The sequence below is a fragment of the Gymnogyps californianus genome, unplaced genomic scaffold (genome assembly GCF_018139145.2).
Source record: "Gymnogyps californianus isolate 813 unplaced genomic scaffold, ASM1813914v2 HiC_scaffold_38, whole genome shotgun sequence".
Taxonomy (NCBI): domain Eukaryota; kingdom Metazoa; phylum Chordata; class Aves; order Accipitriformes; family Cathartidae; genus Gymnogyps; species Gymnogyps californianus.
In genome coordinates this window covers 723,277-742,138 of record NW_026114268.1, presented here as the reverse complement: position 1 = coordinate 742,138, position 18,862 = coordinate 723,277, and the positions used below count along the sequence as shown (strand labels likewise).

Sequence of the window (18,862 nt, the reverse complement as noted above, 5' to 3'; positions counted from 1 at the left end):
CCGTCAGCCTAGGAGTCAGACGGGTGTTGAGGGAGGGCAAAGAGAGGATGAGAGTACGTCAAGGGGTGCAGAGAGGATAATGCGTACTTGTCCAGCTTAAAGCCAGCACCTACAGGGAGACCACTGCCGTGGCCTCCCACAAGGACACCGTCAGTCCAGCTCACACCCACCAACACCACTCTCTCTTGTGTTCACAGGATATGTTTTTAAGCCAACTGTGTTGATTCTGGAAAGCTACAGGGCCCTTGGGACGTCTTGAAGCACAATTACAAACCCTCTTACTTCGATATCCAAAGGAACATCCAGGAAGGCCTCGTAGGAATCGGACACCCCTTTGCAGCTCAAGCACGTGACTGGAAGGCAAATCGAAATGCTCAGCGATAGGGGAAGTCGACTGACTGTGCCCGTTTACACTCTTCAGACCTACTACGCCAGTCACACCATCAGCTGTTTAGCACAGGCAGACAGAAGGGCACAGACCATTGCAAGGAGAGCAAGAGTTGTGGAAAAGTACCTCTGGATCTCAGAACGCCCGCAAATATTTGATTGACAATGGTAGTTGATTGAGAAGAGATGTCCAAGCTGGAAACAAATGGTAAGGTAGAGAGTTACCTCCTCCAAGACTTTTGCTTTGTCTGAAAACCCTGAGCGTAGGTTTTCCTTGATGGGAGTACCTCAAGGAGTCCAAAGGGCTTGGGAACATTGAAAAGGCAATTTGCTTGTGCTTACTTGCTACTTCCATTCAGACAAGCTCTCTGCATGGCATCGACAGTGTAGCGTAAGAACTCGTGGGCGTCTTGCTGCATGCCAAGCTGGAAATGTTCTCCTATTCCTAAGAAGAAGAAGTTAGTAGCTCTCTCCTACAAGAACGGAAGAAAACATGTCAAAGCACCTGAAATGACTTACGTGTGAGAACACTGATGACAGCCCGAGGCTGGATGGCACTGGCTGAGGAATGCAGGACCTTGTTTAACGTGCGCTTCCATTATGCACATCATGCAGAAGCCTTGCTGACGACCTGAAGAGGGACAGACGGAGGGAAGGAAGCTTCTCAGGTTAGCAAAATACCCATAGCGACGGGAAACCTAATGGAGACCTTGAAGTTATAAACAACAGTCTCCACTCCTCTTCTCCCAAGGTGCCAATGTCCAACAAGCCCGGGACATTTTTGTGCGTAGAAAGCATTCTTCACAGGGATGCTAAAGTGACAGAAGTTTTCTGTGCAATAACCAAAGAGGGTTTAACTTGCAGGAATAGGGACAGAGACCCGGGGCTAGAAAGAGGTGCCTTTCCGAAGATGAGCACACCTAGATAGGACAAGCGGCTTCTAGGCTTGAGTGTTCAAAGAACACCAACTCGGGGGTTGACAAAGAAGGGCTGCTTTTCTCCTAAAACAAATTCCAGATTCTGGGAATCCTTGGCAAGTGCCCAACAGATTTACAAGATGTTCATCAAAGTACTCACACGACCGGCTGTGCTCCCGAGAGAGCAGGTAGTTGGCCAGAGGGGGTGTGTACGTCAGGCACTGCAGGACGGAGTTGAGGAAGCACGTATTGCCCAGGTTGTGGAGTCCCGCTCCAGCTCTCTGTCGTCGCTGCCACTCCATGCAAATCTTCTCCGGGGGAAAGAGGATCCTTTGTGGCGGAGCCATTCCCTCGGCAACGACGACTGCAGAGAAATGACATTTGAAAAGAGATGAGGTCGATATTGTTGCACAAAAGCATCTTTAAAAGTCGAGTTCTCTACAGGAGCACAGCTCTAACCTCCAACCCAGAACATCGGGGAAGCCTAGCACTGCCATTGACATTTACTGGTCAGGAAACAGTTTTGGAAAATAGTCTGCTCCCCACTGCCCACAGTCCAACAAACCCACACTCTGATTTCTGTGCCTCAGGCTACCTTCCTTTCCCTCTAGAGTCTTGAACTGGATTATCAGCTCAAGTCTTCCCTTTTCCTGATTGTAACTTGACGAAAACAAGCAAGTGCCTAGCCCAGAAGGTAACCCTACTGATGTCAGATCTTTCTATGAGCAATGTCATCTTTCAAAGACTTGTACGTAGTGGCAGAGGAGTGACAAAACGTGTTTTCCTGTGTCTAATCGAAAACACCTGAGTAAGTCTGGCTGCTATCACAAAGCGCCCCAGAATTCACTCTAGGCTGTCAGCACATCAACATTCAGGGATAGAGCACCAGCCATGCCCGTTGCCTTTGGGCATTCACAAAATCCAAACCCACTGGTGAAGCTCTTACTCACAGGAGTCGTTTCCCATTGTGGCCATCACTCCTCTCAGGAACAGAGGGGAAAGCTCTGGATGACAACGGATGTCAGGGTGTTCTCCAGAAAGAGGAGATCAGCACAAACCCCGTCACCTGACTGCAAAGAAATAATTGTAGCTCAACATAATAATTAAAAAAAAAAAAAAAACGAAACCCACAGAACAGCATCCACCATTCAAAGTGTTTCAGTGGAACTTGTAACTGCTGCAGAGCTGCATTCTGATGGCCACCCCCCTACTTACCTGTGCCGGGATATGGTAAAGAAATAAGAATTAGCAAATAGGAACTCTACCCATAGCCCATCTCTGGCCAGCCTATAAAGGTGTAATAGCTCAGCCTACAGCTTGGAAGGTATAGACCAGCCTATACTTTTATCCCGTATCTACCTACTCTATGATCTGGCCTGAAAGTCAAAGCATAATTACCTTGGAAAGAGGATGGTTGTGGAGAAGTGGGCAGTAAACAACAAACAGTTGGAAAACAGTAGGCACGCAAGTCGCAAAGGAAGGAGCCGAGCTATCCCGAAGGCCAGCTCAGCCCAACTAGCTTTCGCTGGCACGCTTTTCAGGATATCAAGCCCTGGCCAGGTGAGCTCACAAGCACCGGGCGGGTGCCGCATCACTGCCCCTTTGTGACACGGGGCTACACAGGGACGCATGGGGATGCACAGCGGCCATGCAGCCTCCACAGCCCGGGCACCTCGCGTAGCCAGCAGCTGGCAGCCACAGGGCTTCCCCACGCACTGCTGGTGAAGAGCTGCTCATCTGCTGGCAGAGCTCCCACCTCTTCGCCGGGCCGCACCAGCCAGATGAATAAAAACCTGCCCAGGGCTGTAAGCGTGCCTGTTCACAGCTTTGGCTGGCACATTCGGGTTACCGAGGGTTTCTTTTCCACACCGTTGCTCCAGCACCATTTCCCTGGGACCAGCCACCAGCCAAATGCTGGATTTAATTGTCACACCGCAACCTCGCCTTCCAGGACAAAGTCAGATTTGCTTCCAAGCTCCTCTAGCACAGATGCCTCAGCTAGCATCTGACATTCAGAGGTGCAAGTTACCTCCCTGCTGAGCTCATTACAGGCTCAGGGCTCAGGAGCTGGCAGTGCCCCATGCAGCCCAGGGAAGCAGAGGATCCTGGCAGCTGGATGTCGAGCAGGGGGGCCTCTGCCGCCCACTCCTCACTCACACGCTTTAGCTACAGCTCTTGTGCTTGGGCAGCATGGCGTTTGTTACCATTCACAAAATGCCATGGCAGGCAGGCTTGGTTGGGTGAATGTGGCTGAGGAATTCTCGTGCAAGAAGCTCCTTTTACGGAAGGCATCTTGTCCATAAGATGACCTGGCCAGGGTTTTTTCTTAGTTGACTTTTTGGTATTATTGCTCTGAAGATGCCTGGGGGAAAAAAAAAAAAGAAAGATTAAAAAAATATATCTATAGATTTCACTGCTGTTATTAGTAGAGGCAACAAGGAGCCTGACCAGAACCAGCTGCCAGGGCTTCCAGGCTCTAGGAAGCTCTGGCAGACCAGTGCAGACTGGGTCTGCCCTCAGTCGGCATTTTGACATTGGACACGTTAATTTGCAAAGCTATCTTCAGCTATCCAGCACTGCAACCCTGTCCTGGTTTCGGCTAGGACAGAGTTAATTTTCTTCCTAGTAGCTGGTACAGTGCTGTGTTTTGGATTTAGTAGGAAAATAACGTTGATAACACACTGATGTTTTTAGTTGTTGCTAAGTAGTGCTTATACTAAGTCAAGGATTTTTCAGCTTCTCATGCCCAGCCAGCAAGAAGGCTGGAGGGGCACAAGAAGCTGGGAGGGGACACCATCAGGACAGCTGACCCAAACTGGCCAAAGAGCTATTCCATACCATATGACATCATGCCCAGTATATAAACTGGGGGAGTTAACTGGGAGGGGGGATCGCGGCTCGGGAACTAACTGGGCATCGGTCAACGAGTGGTGAGCAATTGCATTGTGCACCACTTGCTTTGTATAGTTTAATTCTTTTAGTATTACTATTGTCATATTATTATTATCATTATCATTGTTTTTTCATTCTTTTCTGTCCTATTAAACTGTCTTTATCTCAACACACGCGGGTTTTTTTTTCCTGATTCTCTCCCCCATCCCAGGGGTGGGGGGGCAGTGAGCGAGCGGCTGCGTGGTGCTTAGCCGCCGGCTGGGGTTAAACCACGAAAAACCCGACGACTTTGCTAAACACAGGAGGGACCATGCAGCCGAGGAGAGGATCTGCCTTCTTGCCTGTCACTGCCTGCTCCTTTGCAGCATCCTAACGTTTCACGCCAGCACCTCGGTACCGCCTCCGATGCCGTGGGGACCGAGCACAGAGGAGTCATCCACAACAGGGCAGCAGGAGGGGGCTGCTCTTCAGCCCTCTTTCAACAAACCTCTGTTCGGCCTCTTTGGCCTGGTTTTCAGCTGCCACTCTTGACCTCCATCTGCTCACAGGAGGTGGATCATCAGTGCCTCAAGACGGGTAGTAGCCTCCGGGCTGCCTCATCTGCCTGATGTCTTCTCCCTCTTTGATGACCTTGGCTGCTGGCTGCAGCAGGGCTGCTGGCAAAGCACACAGTGGACAGACAACAGTCGTGCCTCGCCCTGCCCAGCGATGGGGTAAGGACAGCAGATGCTGACTACCTTCACCCAAGAAAACTCCTCCGCTCTCCTGCTGCCCCCAGCCTGTCCCCCTGCTCTCCCTCCACCTCCGATCCAGGTCACCAGGGGCCGCCAGCCTGACCTGCTCTTTGGGCCCTGCAGTGCTGCCATCCTAGCACTTCAGGAACCATCTGATGGAGGCAATTCACAATGGCACTTGGGAGCGCCACCCCCTGCTCCTGTCCCTGCCAATACGGTTAGCGTAACGCATGCCATTTCATCAGGCAAACAGCCACGCTCTCGGACCGAGCTGGTCGCGTATCAGTCCCCTTTCCCCTCCTCCTCAGCCCTTGAAGGTCCTGTGCACCAGGCTGACTTCTTCTCCCCCTCCCTAGTGGCCTCAAGGCTCCTGGGCGCCAGGCCGACTTCTTCCCTCCTTACCGGCTTTGAAGGTCCCAGGCACCCGGGCAACCAGGCTGTGATGACCCCATGGCAGAACATGGGGGAGGCCGGGGTGGGGGAGGGGAGTGAGGGGGAGAGGGGAGGGGGGGGGAAGGGGGGAAGGGGGGAACGGGGGAAGAGAGGTCCCGGGCCTGGGCCGGGGACTGCTCGGCCTCGGGGCAGGCCCCACGGGCACCATGTGGAAGCTCGGCCTGGCTGCCAGCAGAGCCCGCCTTCTTCTCACATCAGTCTTTGCCGGCATAGGTCAGGACGGCTGTCAGTCTCCTTCCTGAGGAGAAGACTGCCTCTGATTGGCTCTCAGGCAGTCACATACCCGCCCACCACCTGAGTTAATGGTGTCTCTGATTGGCCACCTGGACTGTCACTGGGCCCTGATTTGGGGCCCACCCTCCCCTATGGTGATGCTCTCTCTCATTGGCTGCCTGAGGGGTCACTCCCCCACCACCAGAGCCCGCCCTTCCCCGAGGTGATGTTTCTTCTGATTGGCGGCCTGCTTACATATCAATCACGTGCCTTGCCCCCGCCTCCTCAAGTGCGATTGCCTGTCCTGGGTCCACTGACTCCCCACAGACTTCTGGGCGGACGTTGCCAGGCAACGAGCTGCGCCTTTGGGGTTTAGACCCTCAGAAGGAACTGTGGGCCCGGAAGAAGGCTATGGGTCATAAAAGAGAGGTTTGGACCCTAAAAATGAGGATTTGGGCCCTGAAAAGGAGGCTTTGGGCACTGAAAGGATGGGCTAGATGCTGCAAATGACGCTTTGCACCCTGAAAACGAGGGGAATCCCGTGGTTCCGATCGGAGCTGGCTTTGGTGCCCAATAACTCCACGCAACACACCACCTCTCCTGTCCTGGGTGACCACCGTAACAGATGGAGCCCAAAGGCGTGGACCAAATGAACTCAGTGGACGTTTCGTGGACATTTTCTGGACATTTTACAGGGGTGGTCCATAGACTGAGGGAATGATAGCTGCGTGTTATAGCAAAGGCTGGGAAGGGGAGTGGTGGTTCATGAGGACGTATTGGATAGTGTGGGAGCAGCAGGATGGGGGAGAGAATCAGAAGGGTAAATGTGAGGAAACTTGTGGGTTGAGAAAAATACAGTTTAATAATTGAAATAAAATAAACTATCAGCCTCCCCGCTACTTTTATTTCAGAGCATTATGTCATATGGTCTGGAGTATCCCTTTGCTCAGTTGGGGTCAGCTGTCCCGGCTGTGTCCCCTCCCAGGCCTTGACTCTGTGTAAGCACTGCTCACCAATAACGAAAACATCCCTGCATTATCAACACTGTTTTCAGCACAAATCCAAAACATAGCCCCATACCAGCTACTAGGAAGAAAATTAAGTCTATCCCAGCCAAAACCAGCACAGCTCCCAGTACGAGAGAGGATTTGTATGCCGGGACAAAGGACGACCTGCCAGGTTGGCAGAGCGCGGCTGCCTTTTCGTGCCCTGAGATGTCTCAGGAGGGGCAGGCTGGGCTAAAGCTTCTCTCCTCCTCCTCCCCTCCGGGTTTTGTGGTCTAGCGGGGCAGCTGGGGCTTTGTTGCAAGGACACCCTGGGTCCGGGTGTGCTGTCCTGCGGGCTCAGGAATCTGTGTGCAGATTCCACAGGCTCCCTGGGCAGCCTGTGCCGGTGCTCGTCACCCACACAGCACCCTTTGCACTTCCCCTTGCTGAACTGCATGAGGTCCCTGTCAGCCCATCTCTCCAGCCTGCCCAGGTGCCTTAGGATGGCAGCACAGCCCCCTGGCCTAAGCACCACTCCTCCCAGTCTGGTGTCATCTGCCAACTTGCTGAGGGTGTGCTCTGCCCCATCATCCAGACCATTAATTAAGGAAGATGTTGAACAGGATCAGACCCAGTACTGACCCCTGGGCAACACCGCTAGTTACTGGCCTCCACCTAGACTTGGTGCCACTGAGCAGCACCCTCTGGGCCCGGCCGTTCAGCCGGTTTTCAGTCCCCCTCGCTGTCGGCTCATCCAGCCCAGTCCCTTCGAGTGACTTGAATTTGTTATTTAAGAAGAAGAGAGTGCAGATGGGCATATGCAAGCACACTGCTTTCAAAATCCCAAGACATAAGCTCCCACACTGGCTATTTCCACCAATTGCCCCAAAACCTACAGAGAAGAAAACACCCCATAAATTACACACGCAAGGCCAACAAGTGTTTCTAATTCTGGCTTTGGCTTTTCTGCAAGATGGTTCCAAAGGAGTGTTGATTTTTCAAGGTGATCCAAAAGCTCTTCCTCGAGGGACCTTTGGGCAGGTGGTCCAGCCAGCAGAGCTGTCCGAGTCTCTGGAAGGTCTCTCTGAGCTCTTCCTGGCCAGAGGCAGCACTGGGAGGAGGGACAGGCTGGGCTGCTGGTGCCCTTTGTGCAGCTTGGTCCCTGCTGGGGGCAGTTTTGGTGCTTCCTGGATTCCTCCGCCTCCTTTTTCTCTGCTTCTCTTCTCTGGCACAGCAGAAGGAAGATGCTGTGCTCCTTCTTCATCCAGGGTCACAATCTGCTCCCGTCACAACCAACACGCCCCACGGTTTGTCTGATGTGCACCTCTGGGGCACTGAAACCCTCCTCCTCCTCCTCCCCTCCACTGAGGGGTCATCGTCCATGGTGACCACAAACCAGCTGCGGTGATCGTAGCCCACTGCGGGGATCTGCTCCGCTCTCTCCGCCTTGGCAGGGTTTCCTCCCGAGCAGTCCTGGGTGCGCGAGCCAACTGGGAGCTGGCACTGGAGGCCCTGGAGCTGCATCGTCCCTGGGGCTCGGTCACGACGTAGAGGACTTGTCTTCCACCTCCTCCTCCTCCTCGTTGAGCAGTGGTAGTCCGTGGACTCCACGAACCGGCTGCGGAGATCATAGCCCCGCTGCGGGGATCTGCTCCGCTCTCTCTGCCTCAGCAGGCTTGCTCCAAAGCAGCACTGCTTGTGGGAGCCAACCGGGAGCTGCCGTTGGAGGGCGCTGGAGCTGCGTGATCCCTGAGAGTGTGGTCACGAATTGGAAGACCAGTTCTCCTCCTCCTCCGTGCTGAGTGGTTGTAGTCCGTGCTGTCCACGAACCAGCTGCGGAGATCATTGCCCCACTGCGGGGATCTGCTCCGGACCCTCTCCCTGGCACCATTCCTCTGGCAGCGGGAAGAAGGGCTGAATCCGAGCTCCTCTTTGTTGCTGTCTTCTTGCACGGTGTGCTGCACACGGTTAAATGGTTGACAGCAGACCGGGCACGCAGCCTTCCTTCTGGAGACCAGCCTTCTACAGGCACAGAAGAAGCGATGCAAGCAGAAACTCACGTAGGAGGTGATGTTGAGCCTGCCTGGCCAGCTGGAGCACGGCCAGCCTGCAGACACCTCCCGTGCACCTGCCCAGGTTAGCTGGCTCTTGCTGGCTGTTGCAGAGGAGCCGCTGGCCTCTGGAGAGTCCTCCGTGCCCACCGCCACGTCCTGCAAAGACAGCTGTGAAAAGGTCCTGCCCTTTCCTCCTGAAAGGAACCAGAACAGTGGGGAAACCCCAGAAGCTCTCTGAGGGGACAGCTAAGGGCCTCCTAAAGGCTCTCCTGGAGGGCTGCAAAGGCAGAAGGGCCAAAGGTGGACAAATGGCACGGATCTAGGTGGGATGCTTTGAGAGGGAGCAGCGTTGCGGCTGTGAAGACAGCTGCAATGTGGGAGGGAAAAGAGAGCAATGCCAAGATCCCAGAAAGAAATCCACTGTCCATCTGGTGCCCGACCCGCCTCCCCAGAGTTACCTTAGTCCTACGAGGCAGACCCTGTGGGTCCACAGAACACGTCGGCTTGCTGCCAGCCCCCCACTGACTGAGGAAGGAACGGGCATATGATGGTGCCGGTGAGGAAGAAGCCCTTTCTCCTATTTTCAAATCAGAGCACCTGGAGAAAAAAAAGAGTGATCTCTGTTTAGGGCTGTTCTTGCAGCTTTCTCTGGGGTTCAGTCATTTTCTTGGAGCGGTTTCTAGGACAGAGAGAAGACGTAACCGAGACTACAAACGGGAAATTCGACTGGGATCTTCCCACCAGGTCTGCCCCTGTTGCAGCAGGACCTCATCTTTATACTCCCTACGGCCTCCATTTCATAGAATCATAGAATCAGTACATGGTTTGGGTTGGAAGGAATCATCTGGTTCCATCTCCCCTGCCATGCGCAGGGACACCATCCACTAGGTCAGGTTGCTCAAAGCTCCATCCAACCTGGCCTTGACCACTTCCAGGGAGGGGGCATCGACAACTTCTCTGCACAACCTCTTCCAGGGTCTCCTTTACCACCCTGACCGTAAAGAATTTCTTCCTAGGAGCTAATCTAAACCTACCCTCTTTCCGTTTAAAACCGTTACCCCTCGTCCTATCCCTACACTCCCTGATAAGGAGTCCTCCCCATCTTTCCTGTAGGCCCCCTTTCAGTACTCTTCTCTACAGTAGCCAGCTTCAGATAGCAGACAAGTAGCAGTTTACACCAGGGCAGCAGCCTAAAGCCCAGCAAGGAAAGATAACGACTGACGTGGGGTAGTTCAGGTTTGACACCATTGAATGATGCAGGTAGGAATTGTCTCCTGTGACACAAAGAGAAACACTCAGGAGGATAAGAAGAAAAAGAGCAAAGCCAGGGAAAGGAAACGTAGTCTGAACACATTTTTATACTGGTTATTACCTGACATAAAACAGCAAATAGGCTTGCTGCTTGAGAACTGTGTCGATGCCACGAACATCCACAGACGTATCGTCCATCTTGTACCACAGTCCATTGCTGGCCTGCAAAGAAAGGCATCGATACCTGGAGATGAACTCCACGGTTTCTCAATGAAAACACAGGCAGAAAACTGCAGAACCAAGAGTATGCCAAAACAAATCCAATCCAGCCCCTAAGGAGACCTTCTCCCCCAAAGCCTTGGCTGCCAGTAACACTCTGTGAAAGTTTGTCTTCCCCAGCACACATTTTCCCCTTGTTAGGCAGGAAGCTGCTCTTCACCTTTGTGTAGCAGAAATAGTGTCCTGCATGACAGCTGCCACCGCTGTGTACCAGGACAGCAAATAAGGCGTAGAGGAGCGGTTCCCCAGCTGTCTGAGACAGGTATGGCCGAAGATCCAAGTACTCGGGATACGCCACAACCTACGGAGAGACCAAGAGGGCTCAGAAATGATCCTGAAATAATACACGAACTAAGCTTCCAAGACCAGGGGCCAGAGGTGTACAAATACATCTTTGGGGCTCACGGCAACTTGGTTTTTCCCTAAAGCAACATGGAATGGTTTGGGTGGCAGGAAACTGTTCTCAGGCCAAAGCAGCTCTGTCGGAGCAGCGAACATGCTTGTCTTCCCACGGGAGCTCTCCTCTCCCCAGAAGGGAACACGATAACCTCAACATGAACAGCTTGTGAAAGAGCGTGCTGCTTTGGGAAATCTCCTGCTCCAGGAACAGAAAGTTGCACTCCAGTTGCGTACACACCTTGCTGATCTTCCCGCCCGTGAAAGCTTCAAACCTTTTCAGGCACACTGTGAGAACCTTGGGCGCGTGGTGGATTGTAAACCTCTTGGAGGCGGCAACCATCTTGTCACACCTTGAAACCAAGCAGAGAGCCAAGTGCTGAAGTGCACCCTGTCTTGCCCCAAGAAGGCCAGACAACCTTTCATGTCTCACACATCCTTACGCTATTTTAAGGCTAGTCGGTACCATAAGGCCATAGTAAAACAAGCTGCGTCTCAGTATCGTGGTGAAAAGATGACTTATGACAGATGACATGCAGCACCTTCACGCAGGATCTAGTATTAATATGTCGTTAGTAATCATCTTACTTGCTACATTTAAAGCAGTTTTCGCCATCCAGCTGCTCAGGTTTCACAAAGTCCTCCAGAGCTGCGGTGACAGATGAGGCTGCCTGGAGGAGTGAGAAGGGAGAGCACTGAGCTCAGGGAAACGCCCTCGCCCTAACACTTACTAGAAGTTTACGCAAAAACCCAGCGAGATGACGCTGAGGAGACCCACCCTGAAACCGCAAGCAGTGTCCAGAAGGAGGCAGAAAGAGGCTGTTATGCTGGACATTTCCCTCCATTCCCAGGGATTCCCAGGGCTATCAAGAGCTACCTCTCTGTGCCACCAGCTCAGTTCAGCTACCGATGGCGTGCAGGGTCATCAATAATGAAAACAATACCACCCGTCAGCCTAGGAGTCAGACGGGTGTTGAGGGAGGGCAAAGAAGGATGAGAGTACGTCAAGGGTGCAGAGAGGATAATGCGTACTTGTCCAGCTTAAAGCCAGCACCTACAGGGAGACCGCTGCCATGGCCTCCCCACAAGGACACCGTCCAGTCCAGCTCACACCCAACACCACTCTCTCTTGTGTTCACAGGATGATGTTTTTAAGGCAACTGTGTTGATTCTGGAAAGCTACAGGGCCTTGGGACGTCTTGAAGCACAATTACAAACCCTCTTACTTCGATATCCAAAGGAACATCCAGGAAGGCCTCGTAGGAATCGGACACCCCTTTGCAGCTCAAGCACGTGACTGGAAGGCAAATCGAAATGCTCAGCGATAGGGGAAGTCGACTGACTGTGCCCGTTCACGCTCTTCATACCTACTACGCCAGTCACACCATCAGCTGTTTAGCACAGGCAGACAGAAGGGCACAGACCATTGCAAGGAGAGCAAGAGTTGTGGAAAAGTACCTCTGGATCTCAGAACGCCCGCAAATATTTGATGGACAATGGTAGTTGCTTGAGAAGAGATGTCCAAGCTGGAAACAAATGGTAAGGTAGAGAGTTACCTCCTCCAAGAGTTTTGCTTTGTCTGAAAACCCTGAGCGTAGGTTTTCCTTGATGGAGTACCTCAAGGAGTCCAAAGGGCTCGGGAACATTGAAAAGGTAATTTGCTTGTGCTTACTCGCTACTTCCATTCAGACAAGCTCTCTGCATGGCATGACAGTGTAGCGTAAGAACTCGTGGGCGTCTTCCTGCATGCCAAGCTGGAAATGTTCTCCTATTCCTAAGAAAGAAGAAGTTAGTAGCTCTCTCCTACAAGAACGGAAGAAAACATGTCAAAGCACCTGAAATGACTTACGTGTGAGAACTCTGATGACAGCCCGAGGCTGGATGGCACTGGCTGAGAAATACAGGACCTTGTTAACGTGCGCTTCCATTATGCACATCATGCAGAAGCCTTGCTGACGACCTGAAGAGGGACAGACGGAGGGAAGGAAGCTTTCTCAGGTTAGCAAAATCTCCATAGCGACGGGAAACCTAATGGAGACCTTGAACTTATAACAACAGTCTCCACTCCGCTTCTCCCAAGGTGCCAATGTCCCAACAAGCCCGGGACATTTTTGTGCGTAGAAAGCGTTCTTCACAGGGATGCTAAAGTGACAGAAGTTTTCTGTGCAATAAGCAAAGAGGGTTTAACTTGCAGGAACAGGGACAGAGACCCGGGGCTAGAAAGAGGTGCCTTTCCGAAGATGAGACACCTAGATGCGACAAGCGGCTTCTAGGCTTGAGTGTTCAAAGAACACCAACTCGGGGGGTTGACAAAGAAGGGCTGCTTTTCTCCTAAAACAAATTCCAGATTCTGGGAATCCTTGGCAAGTGCCCAACGGATTTACAAGGAGATGTTCATCAAAGTACTCACACGGACCGGCTGTGCTCCCGAGAGAGCAGGTAGTTGGCCAGAGGGGGTGTGTACGTCAGGCACTGCAGGACGGAGTTGAGGAAGCACGTATTGCCCAGGTTGTGGAGTCCCGCTCCAGCTCTCTGTCGTCGCTGCCACTCCATGCAAATCTTCTCCGGGGGAAAGAGGATCCTTTGTGGCGGAGCCATTCCCTCGGCAATGACGACTGCAGAGAAATGACATTTGAAAAGAGATGAGGCGATATGTGTTGCACAAGAGCATCTTTAAAAGTCGAGTTCTCTACAGGAGCACCCAGACACCAGCTCTAACCTCCAACCCAGAAACATCGGGGGAAGCCTAGCGCTGCCATTGACATTTACTGGTCAGGAAACAGTTTTGGAAATAGTCTGCTCCCCCGCTGCCCAGAGTCCAACAAACCCACGCTCTGATTTCTGTGCCTCGGGCTACCTTCCTTTCCCTCTGGAGTCTTGAACTGGATTATCAGCTCAAGTCTTCCCTTTTCCTGATTGCAGCTTGACAAACAAAAGCAAGTGCCTAGCCAGAAGGTAACCCTACTGATGTCAGATCTTTCTATGAGCAACGTCATCTTTCAAAGACTTGTACGTAGTGGCAGAGGAGTGACAAAATGTGTTTTCCTGTGTCTAATCGAAAACACCTGAGTAAGCCTGGCTGCTATCACGAAGCGCCCAGAATTCACTCTAGGCTGTCAGCACATCAACATTCAGGGATGGAGCACCAGCCACGCCCCTTGCCTTGGGGCATTCGCAAAAGCCAAACCCACTGGTGAAGCTCTTACTCACAGGAGTCGTTTCCCATTGCGGCCATCACTCCTCTCAGGAACAGAGGGGAAAGCTCTGGATGACAAAGGATGTCAGGGTGTTCTCCAGAAAGAGGAGATCAGCCAAACCCCGTCACCTGACTGCAAAGAAATAATTGTAGCTCAACATAATATTAAAAAAAAAAACCAAACGAAACCCACAGAACAGCATCCACCATCCAAAGTGTTTCAGTGGAACCTGTAACTGCTGCAGAGCTGCATTCTGATGGCCACCCCCCTACTTACCTGTGCCGGGATATGGTAAAGAAATAAGAATTAACAAATAGGAACTCTACCCATAGCCCATCTCTGGCCAGCCTATAAAGGTGTAATAGTTCAGCCTACGGCTTGGAAGGTATAGACCAGCCTACACTTTTATCCCGTATCTACCTACTCTACGATCTGGCCTGAAAATCAAAGCATAATTACCTTGGAAAGAGGATGGCAGTGGAGAAGTGGGCAGTAAACGACAAACAGTTCGAAAACAGTAGGCACGCAAGTCGCAAAGGAAGGAGCCGAGCTATCCCGAAGGCCAGCTCAGCCCAACTAGCTTTCGCTGGCACGCTTTTCAGGATATCAAGCCCTGGCCAGGTGAGCTCACAAGCGCCGGCGGGTGCCGCATCACTGCCCCTTTGTGACACGGGGCCACACAGGGACGCACGGGATGCACTGCGGCATGCAGCCTCCGCAGCCCGGGCACCTCACGTAGCCAGCAGCTGGCAAGCCACAGGGCTTCCCACGCACTGCTGGCGAAGAGCTGTCTCATCCGCTGGCAGAGCTCCCACCTCTTCCCCGGGCCGCACCAGCCAGATGAATAAAAACCTGCCCAGGCTGTAAGCGTGCCTGTTCACAGCTTTGGCTGGCACATTCGGTTACCGAGGGTTTCTTTTCCACTCTTCCCAGGTACAGGACTGTGTCCGTGAGACTCAGGTGGCAAAGCACCTGGTCTCTTACACGTTCATTTCCCATGAATTTTGCCTGCCCCCAAGGATACAGCCACAGGCGGACTCTGAACTTGAAAACTCTTGAGTTATCTCCCTGTCCTGCTCAGGGCACCTCGTTCTGCCCCTGCCCTCGCCCCGCTCGGAGTGGCCATTTTTGCCTCTGCCACAGCAGGACCACCAGGGCTCCAGCACCATTTCCCTGGCAAAAATGGCCACTCCGAGCGGGGCGAGGGCAGGGGCAGAACGAGGTGCCCTGAGCAGGACAGGGAGAAATCTCAATGCCCCAAGCGGGGCAGGAGCAAAGCTAGCCACCCTGATTTGGGCAGGGCATAAAGAGCCACCTGAGCAGCGCAGGAGTAAATCCAGGTACCGATGTGTGGAGAAGGGGCAACAGGAGCTTCGCCAAGCAAGAGGGGGAAAAACCAGCCGTCCCGAGAGGACATGATGAAAAAAAAGCCAGCCAAGCAAGGCTGTGGCCAAGTGGATGCCCCAAGCGGAGGATAAAAAGCGAAAGCCTCCCCAAGTGGAGCAGGCCAAAACTAACTGCCCTGAGCTGAGCAGGAGTACAGCTAAGTGCCCCGAGCAGGACTGGGGAAAACTAGGTGAGCCAGGTGGGGCAGGGGCCAAAGTGGCCAGCTCAAGTGGGGCAGGAATAACACCCAGCTGCCTCGTTGGGGCAGGAGCAATCCTAACTGCTCGCTGAGCAGGACCAAGGGGTTTATACCAGATGTCGCGAGTGGGGACAGCCCAAAGCTACCTAAGGCAAGCAGGGCAGAACCAACTGCCTCCAGCCACCCCGAGTGGGAATGTGGCAAAGCTGTGGCTGATAGAAGCTAAGAACCCTGGAGGCAGGAGAAAATGTGAAGATGCTAAAAGTGCCCACGAAGGTTTTTTGGTAGCTCAAGGGTGAGAGAGCAGCTGGGTGGGGCCTGGCAGCCAGCCAAGGTGAAGCCCAGCACAGTTGCCTGAAGGTTTTGCTTCTTTTTGTATGCTACTTCAGAGTCCGCCTGTGGCTGTATCTTGGGGGGCAGGTAAAATTTCATGGTAAATAGACGTGTAAGAGACCAGGTGCTTTGACCTGAGTCTCAGGACCCCCTGTCCCCCCAGGGGAAGGTGAGGGCCTGAGGAAGGCCCTGGGTGCTGGGCTCACCACGGGCGGTGTGACGGGGGGCAGAGGCCCTGTCTCCTGCCAGGTGCCAGCCTGGCCGATGCAAGCGGCTCCCATCACACAGCTCCTCCTGCCCAGGGCTGTGGCTGGCAGCAGAGACGAACCCGCATTTTGGGAAAGACTTGCTGATCCAGAGCAAATCCAGGCATTTCCCTCCTGTCCTGTCCCCTCCTGTCTCCTCCTCCTGTCCCCTCTCCCCCCTGCTTTCCCCTCTTTCCTTCCTCCCTGAGCAAGCCCAGGCCCCATGAGCGGACCGAAGGACGGCAGAGCTGTGCACACCCCTTGCGCTGCTGAGAGAACAGGCTGTTCTCGAAGGCCGTCTCTCCGCAGGCCCAGTGTCCCCGCTGGCTGAGGAGCGAGCTGCAGTGGCGGGGCAGCGGGCGCAGGGTGGCTCTGTGAGGAGAGGCCCGGGCTGCCCCTGCCCGCCAGCAACAGCTGTGCCATTGGCCATGGCTGAGCCATGCACTTGCACATTGACCAAGCCCCAGTTCAGAGCAGAAATTGTTGTTACTAATCCTGGGTGCCAGAGCGCTGTTCCTGCTCTCTCCTCCCTGGTGTGACCCGAGCGCACGACTGCCCTGCCTGCTCCTGCCTTGGTGCTTTGGGAACTCGGGGGTGAAAAGGAAAGACAGACTCGTGTAGTTATGGGATCTCTTGAGGTGTCCTGGGTTTGCCTTGCTACTCACTTGTGTAACGTTTGCTGGGCTGCTCACTAGATGTGTGCCTAGAGAGGCAACTTAGGCCATGAATTAAGTTTCCAAGTAAGAGTTTCCTTCTTAAAATAAAACATGCTTCCATTGTCTCATCAGTAACAACCTGAAAGATAGAAGCTGAAGCAGGAGGTGCCTCTTGTGAAAACAGGTAACAAGAGGTGGTTGTATTCAGTTGTTCCTTAGTTGCTTCCTACATAGAGAACTGTGCATTAATTTAATCTTTGGTGTATAGGCAGGGCCTTGCTAATGTTACTGTGTAGGCAGCAAGTCTGTGGCTGTCAGGCTTTCTGCATGTTTGTGACTGATTTTTCTTGTTTCTTTTAATACGGAATATCTTGCTATGTACTCCTGATGTCTCCGATAAGCTCGTGGGTGGAGAGGAAGACAGGGAGCTCTCTTACCAGTTAGCATCACAGGCAAAACAGACGCAAACTCGACTTGGTGTAAATTAACGCAATTTATTGCCAGATGAAGCTGACACCTCTCCCCGTCTTTGGGAGGATCACCGTGCACTCTGAATCGATACAGGCAGGTGTAGTCCGGGTGACCCCAGTTGCTCAGCACTTGCAGCCTTAGGTACTTCACGAACCCAGAGAGCTCGTTCTGAAAGGAGAAGAAGAAATGAGTTGCCTTTTCCTCTCTGGCATTTGACTACTGACAGAGTAGTGCTGCAGCAAGGGACTCGTTCAACAGCTTCCTTCCGGCTGCCCTGCGAGGTCTTTTGACCTATCGTGGTTCAAGTGTTCTTATCTTGCTCTCCTCATTTGGCCAGCAGAACAGGAAAGGAAGAAGCAGCTACCAGAAGCTTCAGCAAATACATTGGCAAGTTCTTCTCGCCTGCTTTGAGGCCCGTGCTCCCACAGTCAGAAGACCCAGTGGTGTAGTAGAATGTCTCGTTGCCTTCTCTAGAAAGCCACTGAAACAGAATGGCCTCCCTGTCACTACTGCTACCAGCAACAACAGAATCCTCAGAAAGCCCAGCATTTCTAGTCTTGAACTAGCAGGCCAGTAGTAGTGCATACTACGGGATGTGGCCACGTGTATGCACTTGGAGTCCAGACAGTCAAGCTGGTTTCAGCTTCAACTGCAGCAGTTGTAAGCGCTGAAGCTTAAACCCAAAACAAAAGAGAAGAAGAACGGCATATGCCGTTAGGAAGTTAAAGCGGAATAAAGGTCAGCGTGGCACACGCTCAAGGAGAGGGCTGCCTATAGCCCTTTGGCAGGGAAGCTTCTCCCCAGCCAACCGCATGTCTCCTCCTCTCCTACGATTGCCCTCCCTCTTTGTCCCCGTACCTTCAGCTGGAAGGTCTGACTGGGATTGAGCGCCGCCAGGAAAGTGAACCGTCCCAGGAAGGTTCCCTGCTCCTCATGGTGCTCAGGCCCTAGAGAAAGCCGGGGGTGGAGAAAACAAGAGCGCCTGTTACACCGTGGGAAGACTTAACTTCCGTTGGTGAAGTACTGCTTGCTTTCAGCTATGTAGTCCAAGGAGGATGAGCACAAGGAGAAGATGAGAAGCTGCAGCTCGGTAGCATGCCACACTTGCCTACTCACCGAGTCTAAGGGGGCAGTCAGAAAAGGAGCAGACATTGCCAGTGAGAGGGGGTAACCTCGGGATCACAAATGCCCCCTGGGATCGGAAGCCAAGAAGGTTTAGGAGCGTGCACGGTGCCAGCTGCTTTTCCCTGTGGCTCCTAGACCACCCTCTTGCCCCACAAGCTTCCTTTTGAGCAGTACATTGGATAAAAGAGGAATACAACTGCCAGGAGGTTGTTTCTTCTGCGAGCCAGGAGGAAGCCGCAGGCCGCTCAACTCTTTGACCCGTATTCACCCCCCGCTTAGAAATGCTATGCGACCCCCTGCCCCCACTCTTGAGAAATCACTTACGTAGACAGCAAAGTCCTTTGGAGCTCTGGAGATACTGTCTCCATGGAAGCCTGTCCCTAAAGCATGGTCCATGGTGACTGCTCTGGGAATGATTGGCGTAGACAGCTTGATGAAGACGTGTCCCTGACTTCCTGGGAAGGGCCAGCAGTTTCCCGGATGATTTTCTGGCTGAAAGGAGAAGAAGAAAGCACGTTCCCATGGAGAAGGGTGCCCTGGCTCTTATTCCTGCTGTGAGCATCAGAGGATTAAGAACTGATTTGGCCCATCAGCTCTGCTCTGAACCGCAGCCAGTGCCTTCGGCGGGACCCTGCAGGTACCGAACGGAGAAGCAGTTGTGAGAATTCACGCCTCACAAGACCCCTTC

At 53.0% G+C, this 18,862-nt stretch overlaps 2 protein-coding genes and 1 long non-coding RNA gene across 3 annotated transcripts; all 3 read right to left on the bottom strand.

The window, feature by feature from the left end:
• Positions 1-282: 282 nt before the first annotated feature.
• LOC127028661 (ubiquitin carboxyl-terminal hydrolase 42-like) lies at positions 283-2,270 on the bottom strand (the record flags this gene model as incomplete). Its single annotated transcript, XM_050914373.1, is given in 7 exon segments — positions 283-353; positions 515-582; positions 730-832; positions 907-964; positions 966-1,018; positions 1,465-1,668; positions 2,255-2,270. Coding segments are annotated over 7 exon segments (573 nt in total), but the record flags the coding sequence as incomplete, so codon positions are not given.
• Positions 2,271-3,470: 1,200 nt separating this feature from the next.
• Positions 3,471-5,376, bottom strand: LOC127028676 (uncharacterized). The gene is made up of 3 exons (XR_007768031.1): positions 5,333-5,376; positions 4,684-4,852; positions 3,471-3,666 (listed from the first exon to the last, which is right to left on the bottom strand). It is a non-coding gene; the product is annotated as an uncharacterized LOC127028676 (long non-coding RNA).
• A 2,873-nt stretch (positions 5,377-8,249) lies between these two features.
• On the bottom strand, positions 8,250-18,570 carry LOC127028660 (ubiquitin carboxyl-terminal hydrolase 42-like). The gene is given in 16 exon segments (XM_050914371.1): positions 8,250-8,540; positions 9,095-9,233; positions 10,009-10,109; positions 10,327-10,467; positions 10,804-10,915; positions 11,151-11,233; positions 11,789-11,859; positions 12,021-12,088; positions 12,235-12,271; positions 12,274-12,336; positions 12,412-12,514; positions 12,969-13,177; positions 17,121-17,217; positions 17,908-17,996; positions 18,166-18,241; positions 18,499-18,570. Coding segments are annotated over 16 exon segments (1,752 nt in total).
• Positions 18,571-18,862: the final 292 nt, after the last annotated feature.